Below are 23020 nucleotides of genomic sequence, written 5' to 3'. Positions count from 1 at the left end.
TTGTCACTACAAAAAGCTGCCAACAGTCAACAGGGAATGCCTTTTAACCGCAACGGCTACTCTTCCTCCCTATCCCCGTCTGTCTAGCTTCACCTCACTTTCACGTGTGCCCTCTTTGCTCATCTGCCTTTGACTTAGCAGCTGCGGATTTACAGCCCTTGGCCTCTTTTCAAAGAGGGGGGTTGACACATTGTGTCAAGTCATTTTGTCCTTGAGGAAGTCAGCAATGGGCTATGGAAAGACGGCTCTCACCTGTCTCCATACGGGCTCTGACGGATGGCTACCTATCTCCATTGCGGCTCTGATGGCCCAAGGCCCCTGTTTGCTGCTGCTGATTGAGACGTGCAGCTGCCCAAACGAAGGGCAGGGCTTCACACTCTTCTACCTTCGTTTCTACCCGCTCATTATGATTACCTGATACAACAAAGCAGTAGGCGAAACTTTCATACACAATAAAATATCTAAAACTGAAAACACTTACCTGAGTGGATTCTCAGATGTTGAACAATTAGTTAAGCTGTTTCAATGTTTGAATTCATAATAATAATTTAAAAAAAACTTAATTTGGCCGAAAAGCTGATACATCATTTTCCATGTATTAGTTCTTCTTTTCTTAGGCATTTTGAAGACAGTTTGAGATTTTTCTCTAATTGCTCTTTCAATGGAAGCAATGTAATTCCGTTCAGAAATTTCTAACCCGTTTCAGTTTGATTGCTGTTGGGATGGAAATCTTTTGCAGCTAAGGTGCTCCCTGAGTTGGAAGGAAAAAGTATGAAAATACTATTCTGGCTGATATTGTGATCTTATATTGTGCCACTCCCATCCCAGTGATGTATTTTCCAAAGAATATACTTGCATACATATATACTGTAGACAAACACTTTTTTAAGTTCAATATCTAAAATTTATTCAAAGGTTATTACAATTACTATTTAGGCAGAATAAACGCAGGCTTTCCACAGCAAACAACCGTTTCAACCCAGTTTTCCAGTCATTGTTTTCACAATATGACTGTTGTTTCATGAAAAAATATTTTGCTAGGGTTTTTATTTATTTATTTATTTATTTTTGGATTAAGACTTCCCTTATAAATGACATAAAGCAAAATATATTTATTAGGGAACTCAAAGTAAGGCCTAAGGTATTTCATATTTAGAAAACGTTTTGCTTTGTTTATTTGCACTCATTATTAGCTGTTGGAGATAGAAGGGGAGAGTGGTGATTTGGTTTTGAATCCCAATGTATGCCCTGTTAACATGTGAGTGATTTGGTGAAGGAAGCACCTTTAACACCTTTGATTGTCCGTGCCTGCTGATGTCACATCCTTCCGCTGAGCTGTGTGTGCGTGTGTTTCCTGTCTTTCTGTCCTCCAAGACCCTGGGGCAGAGCTGTTGGATTGAAGTATAAGAGAGGAAACAGTGCTGGCAGAGTCTCATTAGTTTGAGAATCAATTAAGTTTAAAGTTGAAGTATGAAGCTTTAAGTTGGTTGAACTGGGCTTGGCAAGGAATTAAGAGCCCATCTTGTAGCACTTGAACTGCTACTTATAACAATATAATTTGTTCCATAATGTCAATCACACTTATAAAACTTTTGCCAATAGCAGACTATTGGCTCACTTTCCTCCGCATCAATAGACAGGTGTCCCAGTTCTAAGGCACATAGAGATTGAAAATAGAATACATGTGAAACCCTCTCTGTCTCGCTAATGATCCAACTAAACCGTGAGCTAATAGAAAGAGACAGGTGAAGACATATCCTCCAACACACACATAAGAACACACACACACTGCCACATCTCAAATTCAAGTTTAGCTAGAATGCACACTGGGAAAAAAGGAATGAACACATTATAAGATGATCCACCACTATCACTCTAATCCCCAGATGTACATGTTGCTAATCTCTTTAGCTGCTAACATGTTAAATTAGCCCTAATATCTGCTGAGATTCAGAGGCATAGAGGCCCACCTACGCATGGGCTACCGCCCAGGTTTAGGTCACTCTTCTCCCCAAGCACTCGAAAAAAGATACAGCCATTAGAGTGGGGTGGGGGGGTGAGGGAAGTAGCAGTGATAGCCATTCGTCACCCTGCCTATCTCGCTCTGACAGATGGGGAGTGTGGCATGCCACATAGAGGAGTCACTGCCTGTAATGACATTAGAGGCACAATGAGACCTGATACACATTTTTCTGTTCCCATCCTGCCTGGCCATCGACTTGTTCCTTTGCTTGATCCTTCCTCTCCTCTCATTTCTGCTTGTATATCTCCATCCACCCTTACACGAGATAAAGTGCTGTGTGCCACTATTTCCAAATCAAAAGCACAAACACACATGAAGGCACTCACAAACACATCTACATGTATACAGGCACACATGCACATAGCTACAGAAAAAAAACAAAAGAAGAAACCTCCAAAAATCTACACATCTGAAAAAAAAAACGTTTTTCGAAAAAAATCTTCTACATGACAGAAATGCTCAAGTGAAAATGGAGCACTTTGAGTGTGTACTGACATTCAGATTGTATTTGGAAAACTATATTAAAGCGCTTTTTTTCATCCTCCTCTTCAAGGAAATGGGAGTTTATTTAAAAAGAGAGAGCGTTTATTTAATGTACCATACACCTCCTAAAAGGTTTACTTACTGCAGTGTAATATGTTATTTCAAATCCTTACAACCACATTTCCTAGGAGGATAGGGGATACTGGCGTTATATATATATTTTTTTCAGGACACATGCTATTACCAAATGTGTTGCAGATGTACCATGAGCTGAGGCTGTGCTGCTGAGGTGGGGTTTCTTGGAAAAACATCGCCAATCCAGTCATGATAAATCACCTTCCCCAATTTGCTATAACATGTAGAATTAGGATTTGAGAATATCAGCATCAGCAGAATTCCGCACACTCTGCATTTATAGGAGTGCTGCTTTCGTTTTTAACATTTTCCGTGACAATTCTGTGAATAGTAGGTAAATGGTCACAACTTTTGTTCTTGGAACTAAAATTCATGTGCATTTCTTCTCACTTGTTTTCATGTCCCTTCTCTTGGCTTACAAACAAAACTCTGCAGCTGACTCTCATTGTGACGAATTAGTCCCGAGCATGAGTCAAAGTAAAGTTCCTCTTTATGTCGCCCCCTTGATTCAAAGGACTTGTCTTCAGTGTCTGTCCTCAATAATAAAGCCACATTAACAAGTACCCTACAGACCGTCTATTAGAATGTGAAAAAGCGCAATGTGCTGTATATTAGTTTTTAGTGACTAAACACTTGGGAGAGAGGCGACCTAGAATCAAGCCTTGTGGTGCACTGAGTGTATATGTTCTCATCGTCCTCTCAGCTCCACTTCTGAGACACACACAGAGAGAATGCTCATTAGATCTATGTGCTGAATCGCTGCCCCCCCCCATACACACACACACACACACAAACACACACACATGCACTCACGCACACACACACAAACACACACAGACACACACACACACACACACACCCCCCCCGTCCGTCTGCTTAACAGATGGGAGGGTCGTGGGTACAGCTCTTCCCCTCCCCCTGGAGAGGCCTGGTGCCTGTTCAAAAGATTCCTCTTTATGCTTCACTCCATTCCCCTCTCCTCTCTCCATTTCTGTTTTCCTCCCTCCGCTCTCCTTCTCTTTCTCTGTCACCTCTCCAACTCAAAGCATAGAGAGTTGGGACCCAGGATATAAAACAAGCAGAGGTGCCAGTGTGATCTCTGACCTTAGCAGTTGCCCGCTCCGGGCTCCCTCCAGTTACCAGGCTAGTGTGAACGCAGGCATACCATTAGTCAGACTCCACAGAGAAGAAAAAGAATAATCTTTTGTGTATTTTTCATTTTCCACAGCTCATTCCCTCTTTCCCAGTGCCTTACTTTGGGATTAGTAAATTGGCTTAATGTGTACAAGCTTATTAGTTCTTTCTTCTGTCTTGCACTGTGTGTCTTCATTTTTCCTCTTGTTACTTTCACACCTCTTTTGCCCTCTCAAGGTCAGGTGTCAGTCACCTGTGAAAAATTCCTGCTGAGGATTACTGCACTCTGCCACTTGACCATGTTCACTAAGCAGTGCTTGCTTCTTGCATTTCTCTCCAATTCACTGTCTTGGCGTCATGAAGCTAAATTGGATTGAGTGATTCAGTCGTAATCTGTTAACTGATGCTCTGTTCACCGCAAGGGACGGAGAGGGAAGGGAGCCTGATGAGGAGGTGGGCACTCAGCTCTTATCCAGGAGCTGGCTGGCATTCATATGGGACGGGGGCGGGTGTGAGGAAGAGTGGGGGATGGTGGGGGGTGAGAAGAGGGGACAGGGGGAAGGGAACTTTCGTTGTTGTGTAGGAGGAGGTAGAGGAGGCAAGAGTGAGAAGGGATGGGGGGGGCCTGAGGCAGGGAGGCACGGGGCTAAGCCGCAGCAGAGCCTCACCTCAGGGAGCGTTAGCTGGTGCTGGGAGCCAAATGTAGGGATTAAATGTTCAGGACACGGGCTTAGTCTTAGCGTTAATGTTACGTAAGGCCTAAGGTGTTGCCCCAGCGGGTGTTGACATTGAGAGGTTCAGTTCTGCTCAGTGAGCTGTGGGAGGAATGAGGAGGAGGTGGAGGCCAGGAGGCAGGGATCACGGAGGTAACGCCTCCTTGTTTGGAGCAATGCCTGGGCTGGGTAGTGTTGAGCACAAAGACTGGGAGGGGATGATGCTGTCAGACTGTGATTGAGGTACGCCGGCTTGATTGATATCCTTGTCTGGCTGTCTTGTGCCAAGCGCCTTAGTGTTGGCTTGTAATCCTAGTTTGTCTGACAACATCCTTCTTTGTTTTCTATGGATGGGTGTGTTTGCGCAGAGCAATGCTAAAATGTTTTGGATAGCCTCTTCAGAGCTGCCACAGAGTTATTTTAGATCTTGTTATTATTGTGATGGTGCAGGCCGGCTGTTGTCCTAACTGCCAAATGAGGCATTTATGTTTGTATCTCATTTCTTCCATAAGTGGGCGTATTCCAAACCATCAACTCAGGAAGTTTTTTGTCATGTATTTCATCATTGTTCAAATTGTATTGTCTCACTTTGTTTTACATTTTTATGTGATCGAAGTTCCTGACAGAGAATCTTATAATATACATAATAATCAATGTGATTTTACATCTTAAAAAATAAATATATTTACAAAATGGGTGTTTTGTATATGGACTCCTAAGGCCCACATCATCATTCTAGTTTTATTTTAACTAAACACTACAGCACTATAGATTTTGTGCAGGTAGTACTCAAAACGTGCTTTCTGTTGCACATGAAAAGATCTGCAATTATGTACTACTGCTACAGGCCTTGGTCTGTCACTATTACTAGTATGCCTGGATGTTCCTATTACACATTTTCATTATCAATGTCCTACTCTCTAGAACAAAGAGGTCAAGTGCATAGCAATGTGCTGCACTCACCTCAGGGGTTTAGAGCTTTCTTGTGCTTTCTCATGTATGTTACTCAATAAATACATGGATTCAGGTTAGGGGAAAATAAAAAATAAAAAGAAAGAAGGGGAAAGGAAGTGTATTACAATGTGAATATATGTGTGTGGGAGCGTGCAAAGGAGAGCGTATGAGAGAGCGAGGAAGAGAGCAAGGGTGTATGAGAGAAGAGAGAGTGGTAGAGAGAGAGACTGAGACTGACATGTCTTTTGGTGAAGCGGTGTCGTCTTCCACATCAATGTCTGATGCTTGTGCTGCCAGGTGCCGGAAATCTGGTTCAGAAAGGAGAGAAGAGAGAAGAAGGGGAAAGTAGTGAAAAAAAAGGCAGGGTAGATGGAAGATTTTTTTTTTTTTTATGTGACGGCGCTGACAGCTCCCCTGCATTGCACTGAGCTTAAATAATGGGATGCTCATTTGCATAACGAGGGACGTTATCACCTCTACTGTCAAAAGAAAACACAACAACAGTTCTTCTGCTCCTCCCTGAGATAGATTGGGTTGGCCTACTTTAGCACTCTGGAGAGATGCACTGGAGCTCTGGCTTAGCCAAGCTTACACAAGAACACACACACGTGCACACACACGGACACACAGTCACTCACTCACTCACTCACACAAACTTTTTGGAGCGCAGCTTTCTTCTTCACACATGCAGTCCAGCTCATCAGCAATTGGCCTCCTCATGAGGCACAGGTACTCGCACTCTAAACTGTACACACACAAGCAAACACACAAGTGCATTTGTTCAGATGTTCCTCAGATGCACTCACTGACATGCAGCATCTCCAGCTGGATTAAGTTCATGATGGAATTTTGTTTGATATCTGTCCTTAAGAAGCATTCTTTCACTATGTTTCAAAAGATCACTCTTGGCACTTTTTTTTCTTTTCTTCTCCTTTTTACTTTGGCTTTGTTTTGCCAGAACATGGTAATAGTGAGCTCGGTTTTACATCTGTATTCTATCCTGCAACTCACATCTGCCATTTTGGAGATGAGCTGCAGATAGAGTAGAAAAAGCTGTGTCTAGCAGTTCCACTGTCAATACAGTGCAGTTTCGTGGGAAGAAACAAAATGTATATTTCAGTCTGGAGGTAATGTTACAGTGTTGGTGATTAGAGCGTTTAAGTTAGCGGCACTTCCAAAACACTGTCAAACTCTCTGTGAACGAGGCGAGATCCTGACAGCGCTGTCTCCTCTCATAGTTGGTGCCCGGGAAAAAAATGCAAAAACTGATTTGCATGATATCGACAGTGAAAAACACAGCGGTTCTTACAACACTGTTGACAGATTCTTTGTCTTTCTTCACCCTCCCTTGTGGCTGCCATGATGCCACTTTTATTATTTTTTCTCTCAGTATTTTGCCATATTTCATTTCATTTAATGCTTATCCTCTCCTCCCCCACCCCCTTTCTTTCTTGCAGGTACGGATGCTGGAATCTTTGCATTGATTGGAACAAATAGAAAGCAGAAAAAAAGACAGATAAAGGAAGAGCACAAGAGTGAAGAGAAAGAAGAAGAGAAAGAAGAAGAAAGGAGGGAGAAGAAAGCATAAAGTTCTGTAGAAAGAGGAAAGAAAGAAAGACACGGGGACGATGGGGAGGAAAAAGATTCAGATCACGCGGATTATGGATGAACGCAACAGACAGGTAAGTCCCTGGGGTATGGGAGGATGGATGAGTATGAGGGTGGAGGAGAGGAGGGGTAGAGCAGGGAGGAAGGAGAAACACCCTACACCCCACATAGCCCTCAACAATGAAGGTCTTCTGGGAGTCTGGGCAATATGTGAACTGGGGGACAGAGAAATGTATGCGGGGATAGCACAGTTATTGCTTTAGGTAGAAGAGTTCCATTGACTTATGATGGCAGGTTTGTTTCCCCTCAATCTAACAAAGCAGTGTGAGGACACCGGGAGCATGTTTCTTAAAATGGATTTGCATAAGAACATTTGTAATTCTAGAAATCCATTCTGCTTATCAGTGCCCGCTCTTAGGGCTTCGGCCTACACACAACTGAAGCAGCCTTCACACACCCATACTCTCAGAACCTGCCACCCAGTTTAGCTCACTGGCAGTGGAATATTACCGAGCAGAGGGTGGTATCACTGGAGAAGCAGTGTGGAAGAAAATATAAACAAACAACCAAACAGGGATGGGATGGTCTAAAGTGACACACTGGACCGGGCCAACAGGGTGGAGATGAAGGGCAGCCCGGGGAAACAAACACTGCAACAGTATTTTTCTTGAGCAAAATCAGTAACCATAGGACTGCTGTAGCTTTCCTCTGCGTGGCAAAAGTTATATTTTAAACTAATGGCACAAAGAAAATTTGAAAGAAAAATCCCAGGTCAAACAACTACCTAACAATAATGGGATTCTTGCATGGCACTTTCTAACAACAGCTGGCATTACTTGAGAGAGACATAATAAGTTGTGGACGGCGTGATTCAAGCAGACACTACCGTCTGTGGCAGGAAATAGATAGAGACAGAGCTCTCTCACTGCCCTCGAGGCCCACAATCGATCACTTCCTGTGGCACGACTGACCACTGACACTTCGTCAGCTTCCTGGCAGCCCAATTGGATCCATACGCTGCTATCGTGGCCCCTGGATCACAGGTCAAACATGCACGCAGGCACACACACGCTGTCTCAACAAAGGCCTGCTTCAGTGCCTTTGCCTCATCTTCATAGTCTGACATCCACAATAATGCTCCAGGACACTTCTCACAGTGTGCTTTATCAAACACGGTAATTTGTGGCCAGAGTAAAGTGACATAAAAAGGCTCAAGGAATCGATTGGACCATACTGGAGGATCAATTGAAGCAGATTTTGACAGTTGTCATGACAGATCTCAATGAGTATGATTGCAAGTAACGAGAATACTGAGAGGGGAGCGAGAACGCGAGTGTACCTGAGATAAAGAAGCAACATCCAGTAGTGACTTACAGGATTTTACTGATACACTGCGTGCTCACCTTCGACACAGGGAGCCTTCAGAGTCACAGATGCAGCACAGAAAGGAGAGTATAACAGAGATACATATAAGGAGATACATTAAAAAAGCAGGGAGGGTGTCTGACAGTATGTGCCGATGTTGTCCATATTCAAAATCATGTATTTGTTATTGAAAGTGAGACAGGCAGACAGACAGAGCAAGAGCAAGGAGGAGGTCACAGAGTTTTAGTTGAAGACTAAAGCTATCGTGTTGCAGCAGCACCCACATTTCCTCCTTACTGTTATCTCAGTCCTTCTCTCTCATCCCTCCTTATACTGGGCCCGCCAGTTGCACTAAGCACTCCGGCTCCTGAGGATAAGGAGGGAAAGAGGGAGACAGGAAGGACACCTGAGGGGAATCGATGCCTGCGATATCCGGGCTTTACTTACAGGGAGAGGAGAGGGAGGAGAGAGAAAGAGTTCGGGGAAAGGAAAATCAATATATCATTGGATTTTGTCGTTTTGATCCCTTAAATTATAGATTACTTATTCAGTTCTTGTTTTATCTAATAAGAATTCTTTCAGATTTGATGTCATCAAGTCATGTGGAAAACACCACATCCTCTGTGGAGCATATGGCATTCAGTGTCATTCAACCCACGGCCTAAATAAATGACATCACTACATTTTGTAGAGGCGGACATCACAAGACAGAGACAGAGACAGAGACAGACACAGACACAGAAAACTTTAAATTAATTCTTAAAAAAAGAAAAAAAAAACGGAAGCTTTGGCTTTGCATATTTTCACTTCCTTTTTGAGGAAATGTCCCGGAGCCCAAGCCAAATGAATACCAAAGGAGTTTGTATAGCGTTTCTTTCAGCCTCAAATTCTTTACACACTTTAACTGTTTCATGTCTTTGAAGTTTTGCCATCTTCTTGAAGCTCTTCTGTGGCCTTCTGTGTTTAACACATTGATATTTTTTCAAATGATTTGTACAAAATATACAAGATATAGCGATAGTGATAGTTACATGGAGCTGACATGACATGAGTATCTATGTATCTATATAACAGCTCATAAAGTTGTATAAGATGGGACATTGTACCATATCTGTTTCATTCGTAAATAATGATTTAAAGCAATTGTAACATTTTCCCTGAGTCTGCACACACTTCGTACTGCAGCCCTCTTTGGAGTAGTACCACTCTCTGCGGCTGTCAACGCCACCTTGCCACCTACAGGGTTTCATCGCCTCCCCACCCCTGCCCTCCCTGCAGCGGCAGCATCATAGTGGGCACAGGGCCTGGCTCTCTCTGGGCGGCCACTTTGGGCTGCCACCCCCAGGCCCTGAAACACTTCCCCAGAGCAGGGGCAGAAGGGCCAGGCCTCCCTGGCGTTGACTGGCTGCCCGGAGCTCTGGACAGTGGGCAGCAGTGTGTGAGCCCTGGCTCCAAGCCCCCTGACCACTCAGACCCTCTCCCAGCCTCGGGCACATGAAAGAGCCCCCTGTGCCATAAACTCATGGATTGCACACAGAAAGCAGACTATCTTGCCCCAGCTCACGCGCGCGCGCGCGCACACACACACACACACACACACACACACACACACACACACACACACACACACACACACACACACGCACACACACACACACAGGTAGGCAGGCACACACACCTACAGTACAGTAGAACATGCATGCACAGGTGTGTGTGTTTGTACACACACTGGAATGGATTTGAAGCATTGCAGATTATACACTTATATGGTTTATTTCATGTCTTGTTTATGCAGCATAGACAAATGCCTGCTTGTAAACACATCTAAAACACATCTATCTCTCTGGAGCTGGTCTTGGGATCGACTAATTTACTGCAATTGGCTCTAATTAGTGTTACCTCTCCAGCCAGTACACTCAGCGGGCTTAATTTAGGATGTCTTGTTTGTGCGAATCTGTGTGTATATGTGGGGCATGCGGGTTCCGTGGGGGGAGCAAAGGTTAAACACGGATCAGGTCATCAGTGACAGGAAGTAAAACAACAGGATTTCCCAACTCCCACAAACAACATTCATGCTTACACATACTTGGCTGGAAGAAGACAAAAAAACCTTCCTGCATATTTCTCCTCTCTTCTCTCACCATTTTGACTGTGGCACTGTAGCTGAAATAAGGGGTCTTTTTGTTTCTACGACACAGCATTCTTCTCTCCAATCAACAGCACTGGGGTGAGAAAATGTGGGAGTGAAATTAACAGAAGGAAAATAATGAGGCCCACAGGGTAGCTCCTCACCCCTGCACCCCTCCTCTAATTCCCTCTTTTCCCACCTTCTACCATCTCCTTCTTTTACCACACCAAGTGGCACACCTCTCTGTCATATCTTCAGCACTGCGAGGCCTCACCTGAAAAGGGCTCACTAAGCTCTCACCTTCCTGCTGTAATTTTACTCTCTTTTGCCTTCTCAACTTACTCCTTGTTTTGTTTTTCATCCACATGTTCTTGACATGGTTCATTTTGCTCTCTCACCTCACTCTCTAATTTTTTTCCCTCACTAGATAGTCTTAATGGTTTTTCTAGCTTCCTTTCATTTCTTTCTTTTGTTCGCTATAGGGCTCATTACTTTGGGCTTTTAATTTTCAAAATAAAAGTATGTTTATTTATCAAGGCATATTCACATTTAAAATGTTTTTTAAAAGGTTAAATTATGTGAAAAATTTCAAAATAAAAATATATGCAAAATTCTGATTGTAAAGACATGTTTGTTGCAAATGCAGTCTGTAGACTGGTCTTCAACAATTTGTTTTTTGTTTTTTTTCTTTTTTAATTACTTTGATGGACTGGCTCATAATCTGTGAATCATTTATATTGTCTCTCCATTTTTGTCTTCTGTTTTCACTGATAGAAGCAAATTCCGAGCTGTGCTTGTCATAAGAAGACTTCATTTAGTGAAAACTGGGGTTAATAGGGTGTTCTTGCAGCAGAAATCACTAAAACAATCAGACGTGTGAGGACATACAATCTATGTGAAAATCAGTTTAAACCCATCAGCTGCTAAAGAAAAGGAAAAAAAAGCATTTTTTCTTTTTCTTTTTTTTTTTAAGGTGAAAATTGGCCTTTGTGCCACAACAAAAGCTTATCCACCTCAAATGAATGACAACAAAGTTATTTTTGTCATTCTGGCCACTAACTTGGGCCTTGTAATGTAACATCCACTTTCTTTTGTCAGCAGGCATATCCTTTTCCAGTTGCGGTTTTTCAGCATAAACAGGAACGTACAGAGAAAGAACATAGCCAGCTATTTAAGTGCTGTTCTGAAATGTAATTACTAGCTCTGGTAAGAAGAACAATGTAAACTTGCATGTATTTTAAGACATGGCACCTATAACTAGAATTGGCATAATTACGACACCACTCCATCAGGTTAGTATTTAGCTGCTCAAGTTGGACACTTGATGTAGACACATAATGAAGAAATGTTTGGAGTCTGTTGCCTCCTGTTCCTACTGTAAGAATGGTTAGTGGGATTTTGAGGAGAGACAAGAGCATGGCATATATTAGAGGTAGGACAAAGCCTCTTTTGTCGCACTACCCCTCTTAACAGCTTGTTTGACTGTGAGGCAGAGTTCAGGCCCAGGTCTTGGGCTCCTCTTATTTCTTTTGCGTAAGCCCGTGTCTTCCTGCTTGGCCCCTGACAATGGGATAAGTGTTTGTCTCAAGACAAATTGTGCTACTCCATAGCTGACTGACATCTGTGTGTGTGTGTGTGTGTGTGTGTGTGTGTGTGTGTGTGTGTGTGTGTGTGTGTGTGTGTGTGTGTGTGTGTGTGTGTGTGTGTGTGCTTGCGTGTGTGTGTCCCCACACAGCCATGTTTGGTTTGCTAACCAGCAGTTTTTGGTGCCTGTTTCTCCACTCCTCCTCTTCCTCCACCTCCTCCTCCCCCAGGGAAGCAGGCAGGAGGTGGGAAGCAGAAGCGAAGCCATTGTGAAGGGGAAGCCACTGGCCTCTTCCTGTTATGAGAGGAAATGCATACAAATGTGCTTCCTGTGCATCCGCCCCCTCTCTTCTCCCTCCCCTCTTTCTCCCTCCCCTCTCACTTGTGTGGCAGAGAATCAGCCGCTATCCCTCCTTTCTTCTCGTCCCTTTGTTTATCCTGGGTGTTTTTCTCCTTTTTTTGCTGGAGGAAATATGACAATTCAAATGTGAGAATCTATTATTTCATTTTTTGATTTTTTTTTTTTTAATTGGTCATTTTCCAGTGGTAGCATACATATAATTTCATATAAATACATAAAGGAATTAAAATGAGTTGAGTGAACATTTTTAAAAGAGAGGGAGAGGCTCCATAAAGTGGAAGTGATGGTGAAATGTTTAGGAGTTTAAAGGGGTGTATATCTGAATGCATTTGTGTGTGCATGTGTCTGAACCTCTCCTGGGATGGGGTTGTGGAGGAGGATAGGGGTGAACGAATAAGGCCTGTGTGTCATTCTGAGTCTAAGGTATATGTTCACTATGAGTTATTGCTCATTATGTAACAAAGTAATTGAGAGTTGTACTAGATAATGTCCCGCATAAACTATAAGTAGACATGGTGCTATGGAAGGGGATTTTGGTCTCCTTCACAGTGTTGAAGAAAAGATCACAAATTTTGCTTACTTAGCCTACTTATTGTTGCCATGAGCTTTTCCATAGTTGAGTAATCTCTTAGAAGGTTAGGCCGTTGTTGTGAAATCTGGTTAGTTTTAATAGTTAAGACGTTTCCAAGCACAAACAGTCAAGGAGACACTGAGATTATCAGGCCAAAGTTTTTCGATGATTATTTTTGTTGTTGTTGTAGATGCAGAGCAAGAATGCATAAACCGTCCTAGAAGCCTACGATGGGAGTTTGAGAGTTAAGTGTTACATTATGCCATAATTTAGTCTTTACCTCAATGACTGCCAAATATGGTTAAAAAAAAAAATAGTGTCTGTGTCACGCTCTATGTTATTAACATAGTGATGTGTCCAAGAGCACCCACTGACCAAGCAAAACAAAGCTGCATGTAGTGTTCTCAAAGTCAGAGCTGTGATTGGCGAAAACATTCTTATAGACATAATTTTCTTCAATATATTCTTTTTTTTTCATGGTTTATACTCACACTTGTCAGATATGGCAGATTTTTAATTCATAAACATAAATGGTTTAGTCGGTGTTACCACAAGTTAAACAGAAACACTTTGAAACTAAAACAAAATGGGTTTTTTTTTTCAATTTCTTTCAAATTTAATCTAAATGACTGATTATGCTAATATTCAATATGTGCTTTTGATATAATGTTGAAAATGCTGACCATGTAATCACAGTGTTACTGGTTCAAATCTGGCCTTTTGTTGCATGTCATCCCTCCTCTCTTTCCCCACATGCCACATCAACAGTAGGTGCTTGAACAAATTAAAATGAGAAATTAGAAATAAAATATAAATAGCTCTGATTTCAGCACTGTGATTATTAGTTCCCATACTTACAAAATTTCAGAAATAATGGCACACAGTATAACTTGAAATGGTCTGCCATTTACTGTGCTGCTTACAAAACAAATAAATTATCACAAGGGCTTTTCAATAATGGAAAACTTTCTATGTTTCCTGATCATTAGCATTTTTCTGCTGCGAAAAGCATTTAGAGCCTGACACTTTCATACATCTGTAATTGCTTGTAGATCAGGCGTACCATTCATAGCATCTGTTTTTACCCACTCAGAGTGTAGAGCAGTAGCTCCTCGAAAGTGTACTAGTTTGCAGCTCTCTGTGTGGGCCAAGAGAGCTGTTTTGAGCTTGCACAGGAAAGGCCAGCGGTGACATCACCAGCATGAATGTTGATGGGCTGAAGGAGTCACATGACGGCACCAAGTGAGGCCATGAATTCACTACAGAGTCACCTCTATCAGTGAAATTGAACACTGAACATAAAACCTGCATAGCTGAGATACAGTACAAATTAGCACATCCCACATGATGTTTTCACCAGTATTTCCCATCAAGATAGCATTTATGTGCAAGCCGACTGTCTTTTTAAAGTGTGCGTGTGTGCATGTATGTACTTGATCAAGCAAGCATGCACTGTATATATATGCCTGTGTATTTATGGATGTATGTGCATAGCATTGGTAATATATGTGATTTTGAGGTAGCAGGCTGTACGTGTCAGATTGAGATGTGGGTGTGCGGTGTGATATTTATGTAGGTGTTATTGTTTGGTCAGTTAAGGCTTTTCATAATCACACTCATTCTCTTCTTGTGGTGTTGTTAAAGTCAGTCTATGTGTGAATTATAATATGTGGGAAATGCATTCACAGATCCTCATTTAAAGTGTGAGGCTCAAGACAACTTTGACAGCATGGATTCTGCTTTTTGTTTTTACATGTTGAAATGAGAAGCAGAGAAAGAGTGTCTTCCAAATTGCTTACTACCTTACACTGCTGTGTTTGTGTGTGTATATGTGGTTTTGGTGATGTTTGTGAGTGGTCCACTAATACTTGAGTAATCTGAGCCAACATGTGGACCTCCCCTTTGAGACTAGCAGCTGTGGACCTCTGGGACTCACACCCAGCCCAGTGTGTGTGCCACGTGCCACCCTCTGAAACATTAATGGCCCCAGCAGAGAGTGTGACTGAGTGAGTGGGTGATAACGGAGCTGGGCCAGGAGCTAGCTGTGTCCTGCGTCTGCCCCTGGTGCCCCTTGCATCAAAACACCAGGGGAAGACAACACTCTACATGTCCTGTTCCTGAATAGCCTGCTTTGACCTTATGTCCTACAGTCCTATCATCTTATTTACTCGCTCATGTATGACTTCTGCTGTAGCTCGGCTGTTGGAAAGCTGGCAGACCCCTTTATGGTGCTTACATTTTAGTTTTGGACGGTACAGCTCAGGGTGGGTTGGCAGTGACAATTAATTGTACTGTCACAAGAAGCCTTCTGATCTTAAGGCGTTAAGGATGGGGCTTGTTTTTTTTTTTTTTTTTCACATTTCAGTATCACTGTGTAAATGTCAGCATGGTATTTAGAGCCCAGGGGGGCTTTTTCTCCCTATGTCGTCGGTGAATCAGATGAGTGTTTGTGCCGAGGTACAGAACCTGACATTGCACACACCGGTATGTCAGGAGTCAGAATGCCATCCCTGTCTCTGGTTTCAGCCTCTGTTGTCTGACAGATAGGCATGATGCGGTGACATCACTGGAAAACTTTGAGTGGGGGAAGCTGGTCCGGGACACGGCAGTACATGCAAGGTTCTACCCACTCTCAGTAGAGAGGGAGACAGAGAGCAAGAAAGGGTGGACGTGATGGACAGTTTGATATTCAGTTTCCCTGCTTCATCCTGGAAGATATGATTTCAGGCAATCCAAAACTATGTATCAATATCCATTCAACCCTATCTCCTCTTTCAGGTCTTGAAGTTGTAAAGAGAAAACATGAAGGGCAATGCATGATAGATTTATGCCGCAAATCTATCATGCATTGCCCTGACCTACCATGCACACAGATCTCTTCTTTAAAAGTTTTCTTTGTAAAGGTCTTTATAGCCTAGTTATTGTCTCTATTATTACATTCAGAGTATGTTTAACTGAGAGTTTAGAGCTTCAGTCAGTATTTTTTGGCCCACTTAAGTGTCAGAAGAGAATAGACAAACACGCAGTTAATCAACAAACTGAGATCATTAGCTACCAGCTGGGCACAGTTCTGGCAGTATTTCCTCCCTGTAAAAAGCTTTGTCAATACAGATCTCCAATATACATTATACACACAGTCACATAAGATAATAATAGAAATTTCAATTTTAATAAAAGCACTGTTGCTTAGAGAAGGAAGCTGGCAGAGTCACATTTTTTGAAATCTTTTTCCCATACAGCCACAGAGCTTGCACACATGGCTTAGAAAAGAAACCAGGTGCAGCTCACTGGAATTAATTCACTTTCACTGCTCTTGTTTTGATCCAAATAATAGCGGAATGTAATTGACAATTGACAATTTGGGCACTTATATTCCTGTCTTATTAAAGGTACTGGTATTGAGTCTCACACATAAACACATACACTTGCACATACCCACAAACAAAGGGAGAGAGAGAAAAAAACCCATTACAGAGGACAATTTTTGCAGTTTATGGTGAGCACATTGTGACTATTTAGGCACTCACAAACAGCTTCAAGCAGAGTCAGGGAACCCATCCGTTATTTATATCAATAGCTTGTTCTTCACTATGAGAGGCAGTTAATTGGGCAACAAAACAATAGAACAATATGTGTTAATTTCACTGTGAGAATATAGTATGTCTCAGCTATTTTTTAGATTAAAATAGTCCTAGGTATATGCATTCCTTTTGTGCAAAAGCAGGAGTGAGAGAGGGGACATATTCGGGTTATTTGAAAGGGACGATTTAACCTGACATATGTTCCATGATGAACCTCTGTATGCTTTGATGTACAAGCAATAACTGATCTTTCTTACCGTTATCTGTATGAGACAGACTATTTTCAGTTCCTTAAATGCAAGCCCAGCTTCTTTTTTTTTTCTTTTTTCCTGGTATAGTGGATGGACTGTTACAGTCAGGGGTTGTTGAACCATCAGCAGACTTCACTTTGGTTTTATGGCCTTTTTCCTAGTCATTTTAAAGGGGGAAGGTTATTATGTTGGATTTCTATTTATTCCCTCAGCAGAGAGTGAATAAGTCTAGGGTGGTTGTTTTGTTGTAATTAAATGATTACTACAAGTCAGGTAAAATTGGTTGATTTGATTATGAGGGTGTTACTGAAAGATTTGGTTTAGTGTATGTGTGAACAGAAATCTCCAGTCTCCTCATGTGAATAAGAATAATTTTTTATACATTGTTCTTACCTCAGCCTCTCTTTATCCTCTAATTTTTTTTTTTCCATCTTTTACCTAGGTGACATTTACAAAGCGAAAGTTTGGCCTGATGAAGAAGGCTTATGAGCTGAGTGTGCTGTGTGACTGTGAGATTGCCCTGATCATCTTCAATAGCACCAACAAGCTGTTCCAGTATGCCAGCACAGACATGGACAAGGTCCTGCTTAAATACACCGAGTACAACGAGCCCCACGAGAGCAGGACAAACTCCGATATTGTGGAGGTAAGATGCAAAAGAAAACACAATTGGCACACACGCATGCACAGACACACGCACACTCGCACGCACAGAAACGTACAGACAGACAGATGGTTACAGCATTTATGACTCATTCGGCAACCCTTACTTCTCTCTTTTGGTCTTCACACCTAGCATAGTGCAAGAAATAATGTCTCCCATAGTTTGTCGGTCTCCCCCATGGGTTCAGTCACAATATCAATCACTTTTGGAAAAGTTATTTTAAGACTCACATTATGTCATTAACTTAACAAGAAATTATGTTGAATTAAATTGCCTTCTTGTGTTGTGTGTACTTGGCAGTATAAAAGAGGTACCCTATCATTGATCTAGACCTTTCAGACTGCCCCATGTGGTGTGTAATCACCAGCCCCTGCCCTGGGTGTCTTGTCACCATTAATGTGCCTCTAAGAGGAAGATGTTGATCTGACTTGGTTTGGACACATGTCGCTAGTGTGGCTCAAGGCGATTTTAAACAGCGCTGTCAGGCCAGCCACTAGGCAAGGTAGGTAAGACAGGAAATGACGCCGGCACCCTCCAGGATCCTTAAGCTCTCAGCGTGAACCTGTTATGCAACATTCACACTGGAGCTCTGACAAACCTGGTGGGCCACACACAGACATGCATGCATTGATGCAGAGTTATCCCTTTCTCTGGCGCACATACATTTGCACTCAAACCATGCTTGCTGTGCTAAACTGCACCTGTCCCACAAAGTAATGTTGAATGAACAATATTTCTCAAATGAATGAAAATGTCACAAAGACTATATTAAGTATTCTCTCTGTGCTTGTTACATGGAATCTTGCAATATGATGATTATATTGTTTTAAATATGCAAATCCAGATTATATTATATCAAAAATTTTAGATGCTGTGCAAATTTCATAACTGTTTGCCTGTAAGTCAGTATTGTTGTTTATATTTCATGATTCAGAATACACAGACTTCACCCATGGCGTCACTTCGCACAATCTTAACACAAGTGGAACAATGATTAGAGATGTAGCCTAGTTTTAAAAAAATATTTATAATTAGACTTCGATTTTGCAGTAAATATGGTATGATAGATACAACATGTATAATTCTTTGCAGCTCAGAGGTAATAGAAAGCCTTAACTGTGTCCATATGTACTCCCTCGTTTTTATTGTTTATGCGTGCTCAATTTGTAATTCAGCAGGCACCTTAAGGAAGCATAATGTTAATCTGTTGGGTCAACTTGGTCAAAATTTATGCAAAACACTACAAGTTTGTCATTATCACCTCAGGGTTTAAAAGACTGAATGTACCAAAGGAAAAGTGGGGACCAATGAGATATAATGAATGTATTCTTCTTCCACACATACATCTATTGAGCAGGCTGGCCAGTCTAACACAGGATCAAACAGCATGGGACATGTTTTTATCTGTTCATATGGGTATTGGCGGGCTTGTTACCCACCCACAGGTGGACAAGCCCGCTGGGAATACTCCTATTCCAGATGGCAATCTGCCCCTGACTACAAACCATTTGAATTGACACACTGATATCAAATGTCTTCCACTTTGGGTGAAATTTGGCCCTACATTATTTACCCACTTTATGCTATATAATTAGGTCTTCCTTCATATCATGGTTGAAAGTTAAAGCGCCATGAATAAATGTGTCGCAACATACTAGAAACTAAACAGTGGTCTGCCGTTGTCTTTATTACTCTTGTTCCAACGCAATCTCCATTTGGTGAAGTCAAATATGTAGTGTGTTAATGCAGCTCATACATCAAGTGATACAGCACTCAACATATGGCTCACCTTAATGATGAAAACAAAGAAAATGGACTGGGTGCATTATCGTGGACAGTATTTAGAAGCACAAATAAATCTACTAGACACAACATACCAACCTATTCCCTTTCGCAATGCAGCATGTGCTCTTGTTTCCTTCCTATAATTTGTATTATTAGAGTTTTTTCAAATTATTAATGTGTTTTAGGCTGTAACTTTGTAAGTTTCCATTCTTTAAAAAGAAAATACTCATCATACATCATAGAACTCTAAATAAAATAATCTAAAAATAATCGGCAAAGCTACATACATCTACGCTATGTCCCCAGTGCTTAGTTTGAGTCTTTTTAGAAATCCATACGAAATGCTACAGTTACCAAGTATATCAGAAGGTATAAAAAATAATCCTCTGTGCATTATATCATTTACATTAACCCATTTAGCATCCACTCATATTCCCAGTGTGCCTATAAGCACTGGTAACCTTTATACACCAAGCCCTTCAGCCACCCTTCAGTCAGTGTATTACCCTGCCCCGGCTGAACCCATGAAGATAGTCGTCACATGTTTCAGCCATTGCCCGTGACGAGAGCTCCCTGCTTTGAAGCTCTCCCTTTAACTGTGTCTCCATTATAGAGCAGAGGACGGAAAACGTGTAAACAGCCTAGTGGGGGAGAGTGTTGTGGAGCACTACCTACACTATGATCCCTGGAGGACTCAGGCTCCGCATTCTCTGAGCGACTCACAGTGGGAGAAATCGATCTGAAGAGGCCTTCAGCCTTAGCTGCGGTATACTAACGCGATTGGCCACTGGGCTGACACTAGCACGTTTCGCTTGGATGGGAGGAAGGAGGGTGGAGAGGAAGGGAGAGCGAGGGAAGCGGGGGGTCGGATCTCCCGTCGGGCCCTGTGTGCTGCTGCTAGGCTAAGTCACAGGTGCAGGAACGTGGTGGGTGGGGGGATGAGTTTGGGTGGAGGCAGAAGCGAAGTGGACTTCCTGTTGAGATGGCAGGATGATGCGGAGGAGATCAAGAAAAAGATGAAGGGCTGGATTTAGTAATGAAGACAAAATCTAGATTACCCCACCAAGGAACAGTAAGACCTTAAATATGACATCTAATGTGTGACATATCTAATTTCAAATTTGTAGAAAGCTCCTGTCTTTAGAAGTAAACAGAAATGCATGCAGCTCTCTTACTCTGTTGCTGCTGTGCCTGAAGGTGTAGTGGGAGGAGAGGCAGAGGTAGGGGAACGGAGCTCAGAGTGTGGGCGGCTGGCATAGAGGCCTGCTACATTAGTAATAAAGCTCTATGTAATTAGCATGTCTTTGGTTGATAATTAGCGTTGTTGAGAGAGTGGCACTGAGAGCGTTGCCTCTCTGGCTACAGCATGTTTACAAGAGGCTGGAGGGCTTTTTTCTCTCTCTCCCTCACTATTCTTCTGTCTTTCTCTTTTTTTTAATCCAGTTTTTAAATGAAAATTTTTTTTGCATTATGTTGAATCTATGTATGGGTCAATTGATGTATGTATGTAAGAGACAGAAATAGGGTGATAGAAAGAGAGAGATAAAGAGAGATATATATATAGAGAGAGAGGAGTGGTAAAGAAGGTCTTGATGACTCACTTGAAAACCGTCTCAGCACGGAATGACACTTCCACAAATATCTGTGTAAGCAAAAGACCAAGAAACCAAAGCTAACCCTCCTCTTAGCACAAGTGGTAAAACAAAAAAAGCATTGCTAATCAAAATGGCTACAACTTAAGAAACCCATAATATTAGATAAATACAGTGACAATTTCGAATCAAACTTAGGAAAGGTTTTTTTTTTTGGAATGCTTTGAATGCTTCAATTAAATCCAAAGACACACGTATTGCTATGTAAGATACAGTGGCATCTAAACTCACTGAAGCTCAAACAAGAGGCTGTAATAAAACATGTACTACACAGTGTTATCAACTGTTATATAAACAAATGGGGAGGTCCTCTTAATTAATACTAATTGTTCAAAGAGACATCTAAGCTCATTTAGGCTCTCGTAGCTTATTAAAAGCAAACACAGAGGTAGATCCTCCATCACTGGATGTCCAAGCAGGGTCCAAGAGTGTCGTCCTGGCAGGTCTACAGTACACTCTGAGTCTGGCTCCAGATAAAACAGTCAAACATGCAGATAGATTTCCTATACTTGCTGTCTGCCAGGCCGGTTTCCTGGACATGTGAACGGCTTTAGAGGAGAAATGGGAAGCTGTGCTGGGAAATGACAAGAGAATAGATCCATCTCTCCTTTTTCCTCTCTTTTATATTCCTGCTTAAGAATAATCACTTTGAGCTCTTATTGGTGATTTATTATGCCAGTATGGGGGTTGTTAATTGCAATTGCACATGAAAGAGTCCTTTCTTTCCCCTCCCGATGATTGCAGATCAAGCACAAACCTAAGCAGCGCTGGCTGGCTCTTGCTGTGATTGAACAGCCCCAAATCCAACAACACATTTGGGCTGTGCCAAATCCCTGTTCCACAATGTGTTTGTTTTCCCCTCTGTTGAAACAAAGAACACAGGTTTGTGAAACAACTAAAGGGTTAGTGAGTAAGCTGTGATAGGGAGCTATATCCCCTCAATGCCTGGCTATACCTGAGTGGAAGAAGGCAAAGACGCTATAATGTTTGTGTGTTTATACATATATGATATAAGTTATTGGGCTTATGTGCCCACAAGCAAAAGCGAGTTTGGCCTGTGTAAGTGTGTGCTGACTGCACTGCATGGGTGTATACATGTGTACATACATGGTGACAATTGGTTTGAACCCCCGCAGAGCTGACGGCATTGTGATGACCTCAGCCAGCACAGCAGATCCTGATTCCATTGGCTCAAGTATCACATGGAATGCCACATGGCTCTTGGTACTGAGCTGACCTGCCTGCTTGCCTACCAACCTGAGGAAAGGCTGTTGGCCAATCCCATTTCCAGCAGATTAACCTAATCTCAAAGTTCAAATCACCCCGTAATCTTAAACAGCAGCAGCAGGGGCCTGCCTCCCCATCTATCCTCAACTCATTTCGCTCCCTTCTTTTCTCCTTTCTCTCTCTTTGTCCTCATCTAGAAGGAACTACTGAATGAGAGGGAGAAGGGGAGGGAGAGAGGGATGGATGAGTGTGAGAAGAGAAGGAGGGAGGGAAAGAGGGATGGAGGGAGGAAGGCTGGTAATTATTTCCAAAGGTCATTCTGTTAATGACTACCCGCTTGGCTAATGAGATTCAGCAAAGCTCCCTCACCATGTTTCACCCTGCGTATGTTTCACCCGTGTGCCGGGATGTGTGAGAAGCACAGGTGTGATTTCAACCTAGCGACAGTCCACTGGAGGGAGTGAAGGAGGGAAAGTTGGGGGCTGGGGGTAAATGAAGAAAACATAAAGAGAAAGTAAATCAAGCAGGTATGTCTGAGATATGGCAAAAAGAAAACGAGTAATGTAGCATATCCAAACCAGTTCACTGCATACCTTGCACCAAGTTGTTTCAGTTGGCAAAAAAACCTTGATTTTCCACACGTTCTAAATCCTACAGAGATTAATTTGGTTGATTTCACTGTCATTTACCTCAAAAATGTCCTTCTTTATTAAGTTAAACGCTTTTTGCTCTGCTTTCTCATAATATTCTTGCAAGTCAACAGGACATGTGATCTCCCTCTCTGAAGTGCCAGTGTGCTAA

General features: G+C 42.2%; 1 protein-coding gene across 1 annotated transcript in view; it reads left to right on the top strand.

Moving 5' to 3' along the window:
• The window catches only part of mef2cb (myocyte enhancer factor 2cb), a 57409-nt gene that overhangs the window by 14527 nt on the left and 19862 nt on the right, over positions 1-23020 (top strand). The window contains exons 2-3 of the mRNA XM_040154702.1: positions 6900-7124; positions 17334-17537. Of these exons, the coding sequence (XP_040010636.1) occupies positions 7071-7124; positions 17334-17537 (258 nt within the window). The 5' untranslated portion in view covers positions 6900-7070. The remainder of the gene's footprint in view (positions 1-6899; positions 7125-17333; positions 17538-23020) is intronic.

This window comes from Xiphias gladius, chromosome 19, assembly GCF_016859285.1.
Source record: "Xiphias gladius isolate SHS-SW01 ecotype Sanya breed wild chromosome 19, ASM1685928v1, whole genome shotgun sequence".
Taxonomy (NCBI): Eukaryota; Metazoa; Chordata; class Actinopteri; order Istiophoriformes; family Xiphiidae; genus Xiphias; species Xiphias gladius.
This window is presented reverse-complemented; position numbering and strand designations above follow the sequence as displayed.